This window comes from Anastrepha obliqua, chromosome 2 (assembly GCF_027943255.1).
Source record: "Anastrepha obliqua isolate idAnaObli1 chromosome 2, idAnaObli1_1.0, whole genome shotgun sequence".
In the NCBI taxonomy this organism is placed as follows: domain Eukaryota; kingdom Metazoa; phylum Arthropoda; class Insecta; order Diptera; family Tephritidae; genus Anastrepha; species Anastrepha obliqua.
Genome location: NC_072893.1, coordinates 116,716,049 through 116,736,405, shown reverse-complemented (window position 1 = coordinate 116,736,405; position 20,357 = coordinate 116,716,049). Strand labels below are relative to the sequence as shown.

General features: G+C 27.0%; 1 protein-coding gene across 2 annotated transcripts in view; it reads right to left on the bottom strand.

Moving 5' to 3' along the window:
* Positions 1-20,357, bottom strand: part of LOC129237918 (serine/threonine-protein phosphatase beta isoform) — a 120,231-nt gene that overhangs the window by 39,618 nt on the left and 60,256 nt on the right. Inside the window, exon 1 of one of the 2 annotated variants that reach the window (XM_054872905.1) lies at positions 2,687-2,720. The exons of the other annotated variant lie outside the window; for it this stretch is intronic. Coding sequence (XP_054728880.1) covers positions 2,687-2,696 — 10 coding nt within the window. The 5' untranslated portion in view covers positions 2,697-2,720. Of the gene's footprint in view, positions 1-2,686; positions 2,721-20,357 lie in introns of those variants that run through there. 2 annotated transcript variants of the gene reach the window in all.

Below are 20,357 nucleotides of genomic sequence, written 5' to 3'. Positions count from 1 at the left end.
ACAACTCTACTAATTTTAATTCAGTTACAGTCAAATATAGCTCATTTGACGCAAAATTAAATTTACTAACACAGTAGGGTACTAAAAAAAATCCTCAATATCGGATAATATCGTAAAAATTATGCCAAAGTTGAAAAAATAGAGAAAAAATAAAAAAATTCCAAATACTTCCGTCTACAGTCTCGTCAGTTGTCATTTCAGAAAAAATGTTAACACACTGTCAAAAAGGCTTGTTTTTGTTCTTTCGAACTAAAAAAGCAAATTCGAAATCGGATGGAAATTGGCGAAGTTAGGAGTTATTCTTCACATCAACCTACTGAAAAACGGTTTTATGGCCATAAAATGAGATTTTGGGGGTGTATTGGAAATTTCTCCTATACCATTCTTTTCAGTTTTTCATAAGCTACAACCCTCACCATGTCCGATCCAAAGTTTTTTCGCAACTTTTTTTTTTGTACCACAGTGTTATATATGAGCGTAGCTGTGCTAGATGTACATTCAGGCGATAAGCCATTGAGAGATATAATGACGTAAAAGTTGTTGGATTTTTTCTCACTATTTTGTTATTTAATTTTCTGTTGATTTTAAGTTGTTAGAAAGTGTAACGTTATACTTTTTTTATATTAAAAAAAAAACATTTGTTAATTTTGTTTATATTTAAAAAACAAATTTCAAAAAAAAATTAAATTTTATTGTTTGTTATTTTATTTTTATTATTTTTTTTTTTTGGTTTTTTTTTTTAATTGTTTTCTTATTTTTTTATTATTTTTTTTTATTATTACTTTTTTTATTATTATTTTCGTTTTTACTTTTTTTTAATTATTAACTTTTAATTTTATGCATTTAATTTAATTTAGGTATATTTTTAATTACTCTTTATTTATTTATTTTTCTTTTTTTTTTCATTTATCAAAGCTTCGGTTTGTTTTCCTCCTTCAACTTCATTTTTTTATATAAATTTTTTAATTTACTCAATTTTTTCCACTTCACCCTGAACACTTTGTAAGTTTTGTAAACAAAATTTTCTTTCTCCTTGCTTTTTTTTTGTTATTTGGTCGGTTACTTCATGGATACTGTTTTATTACTCTTACTCGTTTGCCTGTCCACTTTTCATTTAGTATTTGTTTAGTACTTTTAAATTTTTTATTTTTAATTTTTTTATTTTATATTTTCACAATTTAACAATGTTGATTGATTTACTTTTCCTTCTTTAACTTTGTATTTTTTTTTCCTTTTTCCAAATTAAATTTCTTTTAAATTAACTTTAAATTTCAGATTTTTTTTATATATTTAAAAATAAATTGAATTTTTTTTTATAATTTTTAATATAAAAAAATTAAAATAATAAATTAAAATTAAATGAATTGGCGTTTTTCTTATGTAAATTGTTTCTTTTACTTAATTTTTTTCTAAAGTTTTTTTTTTAATTTTAATCTTTTTTCTACTTTTATTAATACATTTTTTTCTGTCCTGTTTTTAATCTTTTAATTAACAATTTTTTTTTTTAATTTTTTCTGTCTTCTGTAATTTTTTAACGTCTAAATTTTAAATTTTTAATTATAATTTTTTCTGACGTTTTATTATATTTTTTGAATTTTAATTAAATTATTACTTTTTAAACTTAGTTTTTTTATATTAGTCTAATTACTTTATTTTTTTATAATTGTCTTCAATTTTTCACAATTTTCGGTGTTTACTTAATTATTTTTATTTATTTAATTTTTGAGCTTAAACTCACACTTTTTACATTTAAATTTTCTTCAAATATTTTTTTTTTAGTTTTACCTTTTCTATTATTTTCATTCATTTATTTTTTATTGTTTTATTTGGCATTTTATTTTATTTTTTAATATTTTTTTTTTGTAAATTATAAAAATTTGTTTGATTCTACTGTTCGTTTTTTTCAGAACAAATCCTGTTTCTTAGAAGTTATTACCACTTTCCCTTCCTTCTCAGCAAAAGATATTTAAATTAAATAATTTTTTAACAGTTGCAAATCTCCTAGTTTATATTCACCAGAAACACCTTACCTCCCTCTTACGTCGCTGATACGTTTCCTACTTCAGTAAGCACTTACCCGTTAGCCCCTCTACTAAAGCACCAATGCAGGCGAAAAAGTACGCATTGCTGATTCGGTCCATTGACTATGCAAATAAAATCATAAGCGCGCGCGCCGACGCCTTAAAGTATGTCACGCGTAAGTAGCGCTAGTGCCGCTGGCGCCGTTTACTTAATGGGTGGAAATATTTACAAAAAAGAAAACGTGTCAGCGAAACGCACTTACGACACTATTAAACTACGGGCACATGCATAAGAGTACACACAAATATGTTCATCATTAAGCTACCAAAGTACAAATACGTATTTACACACGCCTAATTGTAGGCAAACCATTTTTCATTTCCATTTTAATGAAGCGGCAGTGGAAATATATATAATTTAAATAAACCTACACACACAGGTGGTTATTTATAAAGTAGGTGGCCATGTAATGAGAAAGCCTAAAACTATGCTTTATTTGAAATATGTCATAAAAATTGCGTGTTGGAGGTAAATTTTTTTGCAAAGTATTACGCATTAGAAACATTTAGAGTAAAGTAAGATAGGGTATCACGAATACACATAGAATTATATACTAAAAAGAAAAATAGCGCCTAGATGTATGCAAATACAAGTGTTTACTTACGCGTCGGCATATGACAAATGTACCGACTTTGGCTGCTCCCTGTTTTATAATTTCGCATAACGTTTCATTTAATCATTTAATTGTGCATAGAAATTACAAAAACAAGACAGGAAGAGAGAGAGAGCATGAGTAGAGAAGAACGTGTGGAGAGCACCTAAAAGTATGTAACTGTAAAAACTTGTTTTGATAGTTGCAGGAAAAAAGACTTGAAAAAGACACTTCATAGGTTGCATGTAAAAATAGACTATTCACTACAGCAAACACAAAATGAAGTTAGGACTATGGGATTTGCGTATTAAATTAGCCATCGTCTGTTGGGACAGGAACTAATTTAAATACATATATAAAAACCCCACTGGCCAATACAAAACAAAGGTGTCACAAAACTACTAAGCCTAAAAGTAGACTATGTTAATTTTTCTGTTTATTATACGCGCATATATGAAACAGCATAGTACATTTAGCTTAAGAGTACTAGAGAATTATGCGAAATGAGTGAATGTAAACTACGTTAGGTTATAATATTGGGTTCAGAACGAGGGGGTTCAAAGGGAAAAAGCACTAAATTACTACTAAATTTTTTTTTTTTTCTTTTTTTTTTTTGAATAGTGTACTCATCAAATACACGTGACACTGAACAAACCTTACACAAACGAAAAAGTTTTGAGGAAATGTGAAAGGGAAATATTTAATGGCATTTGTGTATTCACTTCGTGTACGCACAGCGAGGCGCTCAAGCGCTTGTCGACGACAGTTGCGGTTAAGCACATTAGAACGGATTATGCCACTTATTTGTATTATCTCTCTCCCGTTATTTTTTTATTTTTATTTTTGTTTCATTTGGTCTGCTTATTTTAAGCTGCGCAAACGTCCAAGAGGTGGCGACTTTCCAAACGGGGCTTAACGTCTAGTTGGCAGACAGGCACAAATAAGAGTGTAAGTATATGCAACCGAAAGCGAAAATGAACGAGCAGAAAGGAGGAAAATTATGACAAAATGGAATGGAAGAATTAACGAAAACCAAACACATGGAAAAAAAATTAAGAAAAACAAAAGAAAATATAAAAAAATATATCAAAAAAATAAAAGCATTAAAAATTAAATAAAAACAATAAAAAAAAATTTAATTAACAATTAAAAAAAAATTAAAAACAAAACTAAAAAAAAACGAAAAAATATATAAAAAAAATTTAAAAAAATATATAAAACATATATAAAAAAATTTAAATATATATATAAAAAAATTAAAAAAAAAAAATTTTTAAAATTAACGAAAATTAAAAAAATAAAAGAAATAATAAATTAAACAAAAGAAAACTTAAAATAAAAATTAACAAATACATAATATATAAGTGTATATAATAAAATTATAAAGAAAATCTAAACAATTGAAATATTAAAAAAATAGTATATTACAAATAATATTAAATAAAAAATAAAAACTAAAAGAAAAAACAAATGTGCATTAAAACAAAATTTAAAAAACTATTTACAAAAATAAATATATAAATATATATATATATATATATAAATAAGATGCATATATATGTAACGAAAAATGTCAAAAATTAAAAAAATAAACAAACAATATTAAAAAAAAAATAAAGAAAAAACCAAAAAAAAAATTATTAAAAAACTATATAAAAAATAAGAATAATATATATATAAATAATAGTCATATAACGATAAAAAAAATTTATATATAAACATATAATAATGTATAAAAAATATAAACGAATAAAATCAATTGAAGAATTATTTTAAAAATATATTAAAAAAATAAAAGTGTTAAAAAAAATTAAATAAAATATTAAAATGAATTTAAGTAATAAAATAAATTTAAAAAAAATTAAAACATTGAAAAAAATTTTAAAACTTTACATATTTAAAAAATATTAAAAAAAATTAAATATTAAAAAAAATTAAATATTAAAAATATATAAATACTAAAATATTAAAAAATAAAGTAAAAAAATTTATATTAACAAAAAGTATGGAAACAAATTAAAAAAACCGAAATGTTATACAATATATTATAACATCGGAAAACAAACCTGCAACTAAAAAAAAACTAAAACAGTAACATTAAAAACCAGCGAAACAAATTTTGTGAATTTTTATATATTTTGTTTCGTATTGAATATTTAGTAATATTTAGTGAATAAAATATATTTGAAATTTAAAATATAAAATTTCAATTATAAGATATAAAATATAATAATAAAAAAAATGTTGATACATAAAATCTATTCAAGCAGATTTATTAAAAAAATAACACAATAAAAATATCGCAATGAATTGAAAAAATCCCCTCTACCCAAAGCATAAATTGCAGCACACCAAATTTACCGAATATTTCCAGAAAACGAAAAAATATAAAAAATGTCCAAATTATCGTAAAACTCACTCAATAATCTACAGGTAAATACGCGTGCATGTATGCGCAAACACAAACGCGCTCGCCAATTAACCTGGCAAATATTATGCAAATCGTATTTGTAGTGCCTGCTTATTCCTCTTACCGGCCATCAAGCACCAACCATTTCATGTCACTGCATAATTCACGAAATTATTGCAAATAATACAATAAAATTGGCACGACAAATTGGCTGATTAGCGTTAATAAAGGCACACAAACTGCACAAATACCTTCACATGCATGTGCAGCTACAAATATACCGCATATGCGAGTATACACTTAAACACATACATATGTAGATATGCATGCAATATTTTGGAAACGTGTTGTTTAAAACAGAATTTGCACAATGTTGACGTCAGAAGATTTTACATTGCATTAAAGCGTTTAAACAATGCAGCAGTGAGAGGTGGGGCGTATGAGTGATATTTTATGATATAGAAACAATGGTGTCGCAACCTTAAAATTTAATCTTATAAGCTTTTAGGAAAATTTGCACCAAAAAGAAAAAGTTATATTATAAAACACAATTAAGCGCTCAAAAATTAAGATTAATAATAATAATAATAACAAAAAAAACAAATAAAAAGTACAAATACCAAAATAAAACAAATAAATGAAATAATACAAAAACAAGAGATATGTAAACAAAAGAATATACAAACAATAAATATAAACCACAGAAACTATAAAAACTAAGAAATATAAAAAGAAAGAAACTTTAAAACAAAAAACTTTAAAAATATAAAAACAAAACAATTCAAAATCAATAAAATATGAAAGCATAAAACTATAAAATAAAAAAATATGAAAACAAAAATACAATAAAATATATAAAAATATGAAAAAAAAAATTGTATACAATTATATATATACAATTTTTTTTTTAATATTAAAAAAAACAATATAAAGACAAAACTAACATTACAAAATATGGAAATATAAAAACAGAGAATTTTGAAAACGAAACATATATAAAAAAATATAAGAACAAAAACAAACAAAATAATAAAAAACGTAAAAACAAATAAAATAACAAGTTGAAAAAATAAAAACAGAAAATTTTGAAAAGAGCAAACCAAAAAATATAAAAACAAAGAAGAAAAAATATTAAGCCATATTTAGACCAAAAAAATATAATATAGAATAAACAGAAAACTATAGACATCCACAAAAACAAACAAATGCAAAAATAAAATAAAAAATATTGAAATATAAAAACAGAAAACTTTGTAAACCAAAAATATGTAATATAAAAAACAGAAAACTTTGAAATAAAAAAACAAACAACAACCAAAAAACTATAAAAAGGAAAACAGATTAAACAAAAAAAATATAAAATCAGAAAAATATGGAAAAAAAATATAAAAATTGAAAACTTTATATATATATATACATATGGCGCGTACACCTTTTTTGGGTGTTTGGCCGAGCTCCTCCTCCTATTTGTGGTGTGCGTCTTGATGTTGTTCCATAAATGGAGGGACCTACAGTTTCAAGCCAACTCCGAACGGCAGATATTTTTATGAGGAGCTTTGTCAATCCAGAAATACACTCGGAGGTATGCCGAGGGGCGACCGCTATTAGAAAAATGTTTTTTACTTAATTTTGGTGTTTCACCGATATTCGAACCCACGTTCTCTCTGGTAACTCCAAATGGTAGTCACGCACCAACCCATTTGACTACGGCGGCCGCCTGTGTATATGTGTATATATTTTATGTATTATTTATAGAGCAAAAAAGACCATGAAGCCGAAGTGGTAACCTCAAATGTATATATTTTTTAATGAACAAATATTTCGTTTTCAAGATCCGTTATGATGTTAGTTTATCTTTCAAAATGTGTAAATTTTCCTTCGTGATTTGAACTTTCATAATTTTTTAGTTTTGTATACATCTACAAAATTTCACATTTTTGGAATAAAGTTTTTGATATTTTCTTTTGGTTTTGTTTCTGAAAACTTTTCATTCAGTGGAATATTCAGCCGTAACGACGCCGCACACTTATGACGCTCTAAGGACAGTTTCTAGGCTTGTAACACTAAACTAATTTGTGGCACTTTCCAGATATTAATTTAGTTGTCAGAATCGAGTTTTTTTCTAGTTTTTACTACTTTTCTTTATTTTATATTCATACACTTAGTTTTTTCGATGAATCCCATATACCATCGAAATCGGAAAAGTGTGACCAGATAATTTTGATCAATGGGATATTAATTTTCAAAGCTAAAAATACCAACTTATAATGAAATTTACAATGGAAATATTAAGAGAATAAAATTTGTTTAATAATTTTAAAGTATTTTTAAAGTATATAGCAATATATTAAAAAAAATTTGTTACTTTACAAATAATTCAAAACATTCAAAATGTTTGTTGCATTTTCAAAAAGTATTAAAACCTTTTTTTTACCATTTAAACACCTTTTTTAAATTTTAATTGTTTTTTTTTTTTGACAGGCGAATAATGAAGAAATTAAAACCAACACAATGTACAAAGTCGTAAAGCAATTTAAACTAAAATGAAATCACATCAAATCAAATATATAATAACAATTGTATTTAAAAAAATTTCAAAAACATAAAATTTTCCCTTTATCGCCCATCAACAATACTAAAATCACTAAATCACTTTTTATGAGTTGAAATTGGCACATTAAGTTGGGAAAAGTTATGCAAAACGTGAGAGCATATTTACACACGCACAGACATATAAACAAAAATACAGTAAATGTGCGCTAAAAATATAAATAAACAAGCACGCGTACATATTTACATAAGTGTAAGTATGATAAGGAAAATATGGTGTTTATGTGCGTGTGTTTGTATTTCTGGCTACATTTACGCTGCTGAGCGGTGGCGATTGTTGAGTTTTGAAAACAATTTGCAACAAAAAGTTTCAACACAATTTCTTGGAAATCGAACAGCGACTGAGTACAGTACAACAAATAGGTAAATAAAGCGTGATCAATAATAAACACACATACATACGAGTATGTTTGTATTGACAAACAGTTTACAGATTGCAAATTACGCAAGTCATAATTAGAAAAACAGAAGTAATGAGAAGATGATGATTTGGCTCAGAATTTTCTTTCTTTTTTCGAGCTATGCGGTGGTGATTAACAAAGAAAGAGAGAGGGAGAGAGTGAACGAAAGACAGAGATATATAGAGAATAAGAAAGAGGTCAATGAATCGGCGAGTTTAGGCTGCAGACAATTGAAGGCTAAGACGTTTTGTTTTTCGTTTAATTGGCGTGGATTATGTGGCCTGTGGAAAGCATGGGCAATTTTTAGTAGGTATACAAGTTTAGAAAAGAATATACATACTCAAATAAGTATTACGCTAATAAATCTTCTTTTCAATGTTAATTAAATAGTAAGATTTAAGACTTAAGAAGTTTTTTCTCTGATTTCCAAATCATTTAAATTTATCTAAACTCTTTTGGGATCGATTCAAATTGGAAATGAAGACGATGATTGCTAGTAAGTGTATGTCAGGATATTTTCGCACAAGCAGATATTACAAATTGTAGAAATTTATTTTCAAAATTTGGATTCTAAAAAAAACACTCACAAATCACTTTGATGATTGCTAGTAAGTGTATGTCAGGATATTTTCGCACAAGCAGATATTACAAATTGTAGAAATTTATTTTCAAAATTTGGATTCTAAAAAACACACTCACAAATCACTTTTATGATTGCTAGTAAGTGTATGGTATGTCAGCAGACTTTCGCACAAGCAGATATTACAAATTGTAGAAATTTATTTTCAAAATTTACATTCTAAAAAACACACTCACAAAGCACTTTACCTCACAATTTCGGTTCAGTCGTGAGGTCTGTCTCTGCTTCAATGGCTTCGTGAGTTGTCAGACTTGAATCGACACTTTAATAATAATTTTTTCTATTTCAAATGTTTCAAATCTTTTTAAAATATTTAAAAATTTGTTTATCTATTTGATTTTCCTATCTATTTTCAAAGTTAAGTAAATAATAGGACTATGAATAAGTTCGTGCGGTTTTACAACAAATGGCGTAACTTGATTATTATTCCATCTATCCACATTTCCAAACATTCATTGGAGAGCTACTGTTGTAAGGCACAAACGTCAGTATAAGTTTTTTATTTGAAGCGTAAACAACAATATTTTTACCACACTTGAAAATGTCGAATTTCGTGCCAAATAATGTGTTTTTGCGGGGAATTCTTCTTCATTATTTTAATATGAAGAAAAAAGCAGCCGAAAGTCATCGTATCTTGGTGGAAGTTTATGGTGAGCATGCTCTAGCTGAGCGAACGTGCCAGAAGTGGTTTGCACGCTTTAAAAGTGGTGATTTTGGCTTGGAAGACGAAGAACGCGAGGGTGCGCCGCCAAAGTTCATGGATACCGAATTGGAGGAATTGCTCGATCAAGATCCGGCTCAAACGCAAGAAGAGGTTGCAAAAACTTTGGGAGTTGATCAATCAACCATTTCCAAACGTTTAAAAGCCATGGGAATGATCCGAAAGGTAGGCCATTGGGTGCCGTATGAATTGAAGCCAAGAGACGTTGAACGCCGTTTTATGGCATGCGAACAACTGCTTCAACGGCACAAAAGAAAGGGTTTTTTGCATCGAATTGTGACTGGCGATGAAAAGTGGGTCCATTACGACAATCCAAAACGTCGGGCAACGTATGGATACCCTGGCCATGCTTCAACATCGACGTCGGCGCAGAATATTCATGGCCTGAAGGTTATGCTGTGTATCTGGTGGGACCAGCTGGGTGTTGTGTATTATGAGCTACTGAAACCGAATGAAACGATTACGGGGGATGTCTACCGACGACAATTGATGCGTTTGAGCCGAGCACTGCGAGAAAAACGGCCGCAATACGCCGATAGACACGACAAAGTTATTTTGCAACATGACAATGCTCGGCCACATGTTGCACAAGTGGTCAAAACATACTTAGAAACGCTCAAATGGGATGTCCTACCCCACCCGCCGTATAGTCCAGACCTTGCGCCATTCGATTACTATCTCTTCCGATCGATGCAACATGGCCTGGCTGACCAGCACTTCCGTAATTACGATGAAGTCAAAAAATGGATCGATTCGTGGATTGCGGCAAAACCGACCGAATTTTTCACAAAGGGAATCCGTGAATTGCCAGAAAGATGGGAAAAAGTAGTAGTAAGCGATGGACAATACTTTGAATATTAAATTTGCAACCATTTTACGTCAATAAAGTTTCAAATTGCGAAAAAACCGCACGAACTTATTCATAGTCCTATTATAAAATTGACGAAAGTTTTGAAAGTATCTTAAAAATTCAATTTTTTTAAATATTTAAAAGAGCATATTTTGAAAATATTTGAAAGTTTTCTTTTAAATTATGTTTCTCAAAATATTTTAAAAATATTATCTTTGAAAATGTTTTGGAATTTTTTTCTTCGTGTCTGAGTCTGAGCTTACGTTGACCTAAGCCAATCTGGCGTGAGAACGGCCAGCTCTACAATAATATATTATTCAAAAAATAAATTATTATTAAAACAATATATTATTCAAAAAATATATTTTTCAAAAAATATATTACTCAGGACAGTTTTCGCGCTTAAGTACCAATTGATCCTTCTTGAGAAACGAAGAGAAATATATATTCTTATTTTTTATTTAATATTCTTAATTTTTTTTTAATATTATTACTTTTTTTGCTATTAATTTTTGTTTATATTATTAATTTTTTGTATTATATTTTTTTTATTATAATTTTTTTTTAATTATAAATCTTTTTATTATAATTTATTACAATTTTTTTCTTATTTTTTTATTATAATATTGTTACTATTATTTTTTTATTTCCCATTTTTTTATAATAGTTTTTTTATCTCTTTTTTTACTATTATTTTTTTATTATAATTATTTTACTATTGGTTTTTATTATAATAGTTTTTTATTATAATTGTTTTACTTTGATTTATTTATTATAATGTTGCTTTTTTATTAAAATTTTTTTATTATAATTTTTTTAATATAATGCTTTTATTATAACTTTTTTGTTATATTTTTTATTATAATTTATTATAATTTTTTTATTATTTTTTTTTATTATTTTTTTTTATTATTATTTTTTATCATAATTTTTTTATTATAATTTTTTTTTACTATTATATTTATTTCTTCTATAAATCTGTAAATGATCCTGTTATTACTATAACTATTAAATATGTAAAAGGAAAACTCAATTATCCACCCTTCTGCATCCGATAAAGAAAATCTTGCACAAAACACCTTCATACGTACTTCGTATACTTGCTCTCTTTTTGAGTCGTCCCCACGTGTTAAAGTTTTATTTTTAGTTGTCCGAAAAGTCAAAATTCCATTTCAGTGGGAGATTTATACTGTGCAATATGTGCAGAGGTTCGATCTTACATCCATACACACAAGCGTGTTCTCACTAAAAATATAATCGTACAAACATAATTTCCTCCTTCGCTTATTGCTTCGTGCTGTTTGTGCCCGAAAATAAATGCATATGTACATACATATCTACCCAAGCATGCGTAACAAGAAATTTGAAAGTAGTTTAGCATCGATTTTTAGTTTCAAAAATATCTCATAAGAATATATTCTTTTTAGATAAAATAGGAAAGCGAAAAGCGAAAATACACAAAACTATCAAAAACATATTGAAAGACAGAAGAAAGGTGCGTTCATTTTCGACATGTCGTTGAGGCGAGAAGGCACATACCAACTTACGTAAGCGCACGTACAGCCACACATACCAGAATAACGATATTACATATGCCCTTTCTTGTGGCTTTGAGTTTTAGGTAAACTGTAAGTCTTCGTTTGCTCATACAATTTGCAAAACACATAATTCCTAAATTTTTTTGAATATTTAATTATTTTTATGGTGTATTTATGGCGTGGGTCAGAAACTTTTTTTTAAACTATTTTATGGTTGCAAACACTTATTCTCACTATATAAAAAATTTAATTCGAATGTATTTTTTTCAGCAATTATGCTTCTTTATAAACAAAAACTTTCAAATAAAAGCAAAAAAAACATATATATATTTACATAAATTACATGTATAAATTTGATACAAAATTGTAAAAAACTTAACACAAATGTAAAACTATTTAAAAACAGGGAAAAATTAACAACATTATGAGAAAAAAACCCATAAAAACATATTTGTTCAAAAGAAATTTCTTCATAAAAAAATTAAAAATTTTAGTAGAAAAAAATTTATAAAAATAAATTCTTTCAGCTTAGATTTTTTAAAATAAATTAAAATTAAAAATGTATACTAAAAAGAGTTTAAAATTAAAACCCATTGGGATTTCTAAAAACGTTCGGAGAAATCAAATTTTTTCAGTCAAGCATCTCAAATCAAAAATTTAAAAAAAAATTAAAATTTCTACAAATATTCTGAAAATTCATATATTTCAGTTAAACATTTGATATTAAAAATGATATTGATATTAAAAAATTTTTAAAATATTCTGAAAATTCAAATTCCAGCTAAAGTTTTGAAATAAAGAATTTTACAAATTTATGGTTTCCAAAAATATTCAGAAAGTTAAAAAAATATTCTGAAAAAAATCAAAAAATTTAAATATTAAATGTTCTGAAAATGCAAATTCCAGTTAAAGCTTTAAATTCACCAATTTTACAAATTTAAAATTTCTAAAAAATTCAAAGTTTTCCAGTCAAATGTCTAAAATAAAGAATTTAAAAATTTTAAATTTCTTCAAATATTCTGAAAACTCTAAATTTTTCAGTTAAACGTTTGAAATTAAAAAAATTAACTATTTGAAATTTTTGTAAATATTCTGAAAATTCATATTCAAGTTAAAGCTTTCAATTCAACAAATTTAAAATTTCTACAAATATTCTGAAAATTCACAAAAATTAAATATTTGAAATTTAAAAAAAATTAATGCTTTGAAATGAACAATTAAAAATATTCCGAAAATTTAAATTTTTCCAGTCAAATATCTAAAACCAAGAGTATTAAAAATTTTAAATTTCTACAAATATTCGGAAAATTCTATTTTTTTCAGCTACAAGTTCGAAATCAATAACAAAAATAATTATTTGCAATTTTTAAAAATATTCTGCCAAATCATATTGGAGTTAGTGCCTTAAAAGCACAATTTTACAAATTTAGAATTTCTTAAAATTTTCCCAAAATTTCAATTTTTCCAGTCAAATGTCTAAAATTAAGAATTTAAATAATTTTAAATTTCGACAAATATTCCCAAAGTTCGCATTATTTTCGTTAAAACTTTGAAATTAAAACAATCATATATTTAGAATTTGTTTAAATATTCCGAAAAGTCTAATTAATGAGTTCTGAAATCAAACATTTTTTAAATTCTAGAAATATTCTAATAATTTGAATTCTAGTTAATGTTTTGAAACCAAAAATTTTACAAATTTATACTTTTTAAAAATATTACAAAAATTTAAATTTTTCAGTCATCGTCAATTTTAAAAATTTTTATAATTCTACAATTTTTTTTTTTTTTGATTAAATTTTTTTTCATTTAAAAGTTGAAAACAAAAAAGAATTAATATTTAAGATTTTTAAAAATATTCTGAAAATTCTTTTTTTTTTTCAGTTAAATGTCTGAAATCAAGCATTCAAAAAATTATTTCAAATTACATTCAAATTATGCAAAACTAAGTTCAAATTATGCAAAATTAAATTCAAATTATGCAAATATAATTTTTCCAATCAATCGTCTGAAATCAAGAATTTTCAAAATGTAGAGTTTCTAAAAATGTTTTGAAAATTAAAACCTTCCAGTCAAATGTCCGAAATCAAGAATATTAAAAATTTGGAATTTCTAAAAACACACGGAAAATTAAAATTTTTCCTGTTTGAAATAAAAACCTTTAAATTCAAAATGTAAAAGTTTAAAATTCAAAATATAAAAGTTTAAACTTAAAAATCAAAATCTCAAGCCAAAAGTTCGAAACACCTACACCTGTGTACGTTTATTATCAAAACCACACCGACATTGAGATAGGTGAAAAGTAGTAAATTTATATTCATATTTGAGATTAAGTTTCATAGGCGTAGACTTAAAAATTTTGTATTAAAATGTTTATATAAAAAATTTAATTGTAAACTTTTCAGATTAAGCATAAGAATGTAATGTAAAATTTCCAAAAGGCTTACAAGCGAAAAATAAGCTTTTGAATTCAATATAAATTTTTCGCTACATTTCAAGGAATTTTCGATTTTAGCATTTCGATTTATAGCATTTTACATTATAAATCAAATTTAAATTTTTAATTTAATTCTCATTTAACTTGAAATACATATTTTTAGCCTACATAGTTCACGTACGCAACCCCAACATTGCAATTTCCAGAGACAAAAAAAGAAAAACCACAGGCGAGTTCTTATTTTCCTCAAAAATTTTCATGCCTTCGTTTCAAAGCAAATATCAGACACGAGTTCTTAAAGAAATGATTCGAGTATTTAATGCTTTTAGTTTCTGGAAAGGCTTCTGAATATGTTCTTCTCCTTGCAGTCAACCATCTCGCCAAACTCAACAGAAGAAGTGTGAAGAGCAATTTTCCAAGTGAGTTCATATGCAAAGGACTCACTCGTCCAGCACTTGAAGGTAGAAAAGAAACGGGGCACTTTCTTTGCAGCATTCAAAGACACTTACCATGCACTGGCACACAATGACACCTACACACACACACATAAACACCGCTTGCAGATGTAAAGCCAAGTAGCGGCATAGTTGCTTGGGCGGAATGTGTTGCTTGACCTTTGAGAAAATGTCGTCGTCCATTTTCTGCGAGTGCTTCCAGCGGCACTCATTCAAGCAATAAGAACAAAAACAATAGCAGAAAATGGAAAAAAATAATGCAGTAGCAGCAGAGATTGCAAGCAAACTGTGTTGTAATTTCAGCCGCGCCTTTGTTTTCAATGTTCACCTCGCATTTCTTGCTTTCATATTTCTTTCACTTGAAAATAGATATGTAAAATATTTTGTTGCCTTTCTTTCTATTTCTGCAACATACCACACCAAGTAAAGTGAAAAGTGAAGCTGTTGTGACCGTAGGTGAAAGGCAAGTGGCGCAAAGGAGAAATAGTAAGGGAAATGCCTGTGGTCGAGCGGCTACTAAAAGCTCCAACAACAACAATAACAAAGATAGGTGCACAAATACGCAGAGAAACAAAAAAAAACACAGAAAGAAAATTTAAAATGTGAGCCTCGGTAGCAATGGCACACATAAAATATCGTAGTCAGCCAAACATTGAATTTGTGTATGTGTGTGTGTGTGAGTGGGGATTCGTTACAAATGGCATAAATGCGGCAAAAACTCAACTTACGACTAACATTGCCACTGTCATGCACTTTGAAGCCATTTAGGGGCAGGAAAAAGTGAGTGTGGCTGTTGCGAATCTTTTGAAAGATTATAAAATGGGCCCAGTAGGAAATTTTCGTCAGCGCTAAGCAAGTGCTGGAGTGCTTTAGCATTTTCTAGTGGTGTCAGCTTTTGTTGGCCGACGGAATTTTTAGCCGCCATTTGTAATAAAATCAATTTAAAATACTCATACATACAGGTAAGCAGGCATGCACATAAATCTGTAGGGTGCGGCTAGCAGGCTGGGCTGTGGCTTTCGATTTGTCTTTTGCGCATTTTGTGCTTGTTTTTGTGTTGCCCATCACTTTGATTTGTAATCGCAATTATTGTCCCACGTATTTTTAATGCTTTTAAACTTAGCCTTAGCCTAGTTTTAGGCGTGCATGCAAGTAAAAATATTACCGCATGTAAGAAAGTGATTCGAAAAATTTGCATATGCCACTGGAACATTTGTACTGAAATTGTGACGAAGAAAGGAAAACAAACGATTTATTATCAAAGAATAGTGAATATAAAATTTTAAAAATTCGTATTTTGAGAAAAGCCAGCAAAAAGAAATAAAATTTTAAGGAATTTAGAATTTTAATTAATTTTATTCCAAACTACAATTAAAATTTTAATGCTTAAATTGATAATTAGAAAGTTTACGAAACTAATGAATGAAAAAACACAAAATAAAAAACTATACAATATAAAAAAATATAAAATAAAAAAAAGGAATATAAAAAAATAAAACAGAAATATAAAAAAAATAAAAAGAAATTAAAAAAACCAAAAAAGAAAAATAAAAAAAAACTAAAAACTAAGAAATTAAAAACTTTATTAAAAAATGTTAAAAAAATAAAAGAAAAACAAAAAAATTAAAAAAAAATTAAAAAAAATAAAACAAAAATATAAAAAAAATGTAAAAATATAAAAATTAAAATTAAAAAAATAAAAATTAAAATTAAAAAAACAAATTTTAAGAATTAAAAAATAAAAATAAATAAAGAAAAAAACAAATAAAAAAATATGAAAAATCATAAAAAGTAAAAAAATTCAAAAAAATTAAAAATATATATAAAAAATAAAAAGATAAACAAAAAACATAATAATCAAATAAACAAATAAAAAAATTATTTAAATAAAAATATATTTAAAAATATTAAATAAAAAATTAATAATTTTTCATTCATAATATTTTTTTATGTATTACAAAATCAACTGAAGGAATAAAATACAATTGAAAATTAAAGAAGCAATTGAAGTTAATTCGAAATTAGATTCTTCAACCTATTTAAAATCAAAATTCTCAGTTTAGAATTAATCTTTTAAAATGAAAAATAAAATTTAGGAAAGGCATAAACATTTCAAGCATGATATTTGATGAAAAAAAATTTTAGTCAGTAATCAGTAGTCATATTATTTAATTTTCTACTTTGTTACAGCAAAGTAGCCAATAAGTTAAAAAATATACACAAAAATTCTGTTTAAGTATTGAATTAACTATTAATTAAATTATTTATTACTAGTTTTAGAAAAGGAAAATTTTTAATTTTTAATAACATGCAAACTCAAAAACAAATTTAAATAAATTTTTAAAATACATCATTTAAAAAATATTGTAAAAAAAATATTAAATTAATTTTTGTTTTTTTTTAAGTTTTTTAAAAATCTAAATAAAAATATTAAATTATTTTTTTTTTTGTTTTGTTAAGAAAGTTTTTTTAAATTAAAAAAAAACAGATTCCAAAAAGAAATTTTAAATTCCAACTATCAATCAGTATTGAATTTTTACTTAAACAAAATTTTCAAAATTTCGATGTGGCCTCTCATTTCTGTGCTTTAAATTTGCACCTGTTTACATTGATTTTATTTCTAATTTTACAATTTTCCGACTTCATAATATTTCCTACTTCCATCATGACGCCATGGGAAAAATCACTATTACCCTTTAATAATCGGTCGCCCCTTTATTTGTTTAAGAAAAATCCCCGTTCACACTCCCAGAATCTGCTCAACGTGAAATTTTGTGTTTTTAGGTAATTTAAATTTTCCCTTCTGTCTCCCACCTCATCTCATCTCCCGACTTGTTCTGTATAAACATCGTTTCACTTTTTTTCTTCTCATTTTAAAATATTGTTTTCGATTTTTTGCTATTTACCACTTTCGCCCACCCATTAATGGGCGCGAAGATAAGATAAATAGAATTAAGTGCTGCACATTGTAGAACTATTTTCTACACAAGCAATTTACACCTTTGCATACAACACATACTTACAAATAAACAAGGTTGCCTCTGTAAGCACCCCCGCCACTGACTTTCAGTTGCTCGCAGCCATTATCAACTAAATTGTTAACAAAATAAATACATTAATTGATAAAGCCAAAGCAAGAAAAAAAGGTCAGCCTAGAGGTATGTTTTGAAAAACATGTGTATATGTATGTATGTGTGTATGTATGTGAATAACTCACGTGCAGACAACCATTTGCCATTAACCAATTATTTAATAAACGTACCAATAAATGGTCGCTGGTTGGTGGTGACGGCTGGCTGCTGTACGGCAAAGGCGGCAAATTTGTTAAGTAAATACACAGTTGGTGGAATGGAATAATTGGTTTGCTACACTTGTTGTTGTATGTACAACTTGATGCCGTGTCTATTTGCTTGATAGAACAATTATTGACGTCACTGCGTGCTAAATGTGCATACCAAATATTTGTTAAGTCAAATGTACTACATGGCCATGCATACATATGCTCAGAGCACTTGTTTGTACACGCGAGTATACATGCATAGGGAGATAAGATAAGACAGCTGACAATGATTAGTAACTCAGTGGTTTATTCGAATTTTACGGCGGTGAGTGGACTAAGAAAATATTGTCAAGGAATTCGCTTTAACTAATGGAGATGCTTAAATTAAGATAATATAAAAAGATATGAAGAAATTTTCTTAACTCACTGCTGTCAAACTAATGATGGAAAGCGATAGATGGAAGAGTGGCCGAATATTGACAGTGACAGTGACAGTGACAATGACAATGACTAAAACAGTGAGAATACTGTCCAAGTAATAACTGTGAAGAATGAGTTAATAGCAAATATGAAAGGGAAGGTAGACCCGTAACAGACCATGTAACAGAATACTGACAAAGTAATGATTGTAAAAAATGTGAGTGTTATGTATCTTTTATATACATAGGATTAGGATTGTTCTACTCAATTCCGCAGTACTCTGAGCCTCATTTGAAAGTAGCCTGAGCGCAACTTAAAAGCTTTTCTAACTTCATTTATGACAGCGTGATGACAGCACCTTGACAGAGTAATGACAGAGTAAAGCAGGAGATATTAAAAAATAAATATAGGATTGTTCTACCATATTCTACAATACTCAAAGACTAGTTTAAAAATATTTAATTAAATTAAAAAAAAATTATTTTATTTGTGACACACTAATGACAGCATAATGACAGAATAATGGCAGTATAAAGTAGAGGCCATTGAACAATGGATTTAGTGCTGATTTTCCCACTCTACAGCTTACCTCTCTTAGACTCATTTAAAAATATTTAATTTATTTAAAAAATTGTGAAGCCTAAATTGTAACAGCATATTTACAGCCTCATGACAGAATAAAGTAGAAGCCGCTGAGCAATGGATATAGGGACTGATATTCCCACTCTACACCTCTCTTAGGCTCATTTAAAAATAGTTAATTTATTTAAATATTGAGTAACTTAATTTGTGACAACGTAAAGACAGCATAATGACATCACAAAGTAGAAGCCGCTGAGCAATGGATTTAATACCAATTTGCTCACTCTACACCTATCTGAGACTCATTTAAAAACATTTAACTTATATAGAAGAATTTCTAACTTCAGTTGTGACGGAAGCAGGAAGCAGGATTTATTAAACAATAGTTTTATACCTATCCTACTAAATTCTATCATACCCTTAGACTCATTTAAAAACAATTAGTTCATTTCAAGCAAATTTTAAGTCCATTTGTGATATACTAATGACTGCATATTGTCATCACGAGCTATTGAACAATTGATTTAGGGCTAAGTTACTCATTTATACAGTTCCCTTAAACTCATTCAACTCCTTCAAAAAATTTTAACTTCATTTGTGACTCACTAATGACAACACATTGACAGACCAATGATAGAATAAAATAGAAACTATTATAAATTTATTTAGAACTAATTTACTTGCTCTACATGTTTTTTAGACTTTTTTGAAAATATTTAAAAAAATTTCGAACTTTATTTGTGACAAACTAATGACAGCAGAATGGCAGAAGCTACTGAGCAACAGGTAACAATTTCTTCAAAGAAAGTGCGTACTCTGCATGGTCAAATTGTTTTGATTTATCATCCGCCATATTAAGCGGATATATAAAAACAGGCAAAAAACACTAAAAATTACCATTTCTTTAAAATTAAAATTTAGGTGGTGTGGAATCTAACCTTGTCTTTTTCAAAAATGGTAATATAGGCTACATATTAAATATTACCATTTTTGAAAAAACAAAGTTAGATTCCACACTACCTAAATTTTAATTTTAAAGAAATGGTAATTTTTAGTGTTTTTTGCGTGTTTTGAAATAAATTCAAATAATTGTAATGATATTTGGTGCAGATGGCCTACTATGCAGTATATAAATTTGAAGGCAGAAAATAATTTTAAGTGGTTGCTAAGATTTGGCTGTTCAAGTTTAAATTTATTGCACGTATTTTTTCATTGAATTATAAGTCAAATAATTGTCAGCCTAACAGCAATTAAAATAATTGTTTTTTTCGTACTTTGCCATGAAATCAAAAAATTAAAAACAAATTTCGAAAAAATTTGTTATTAAAATTTCCCTTTT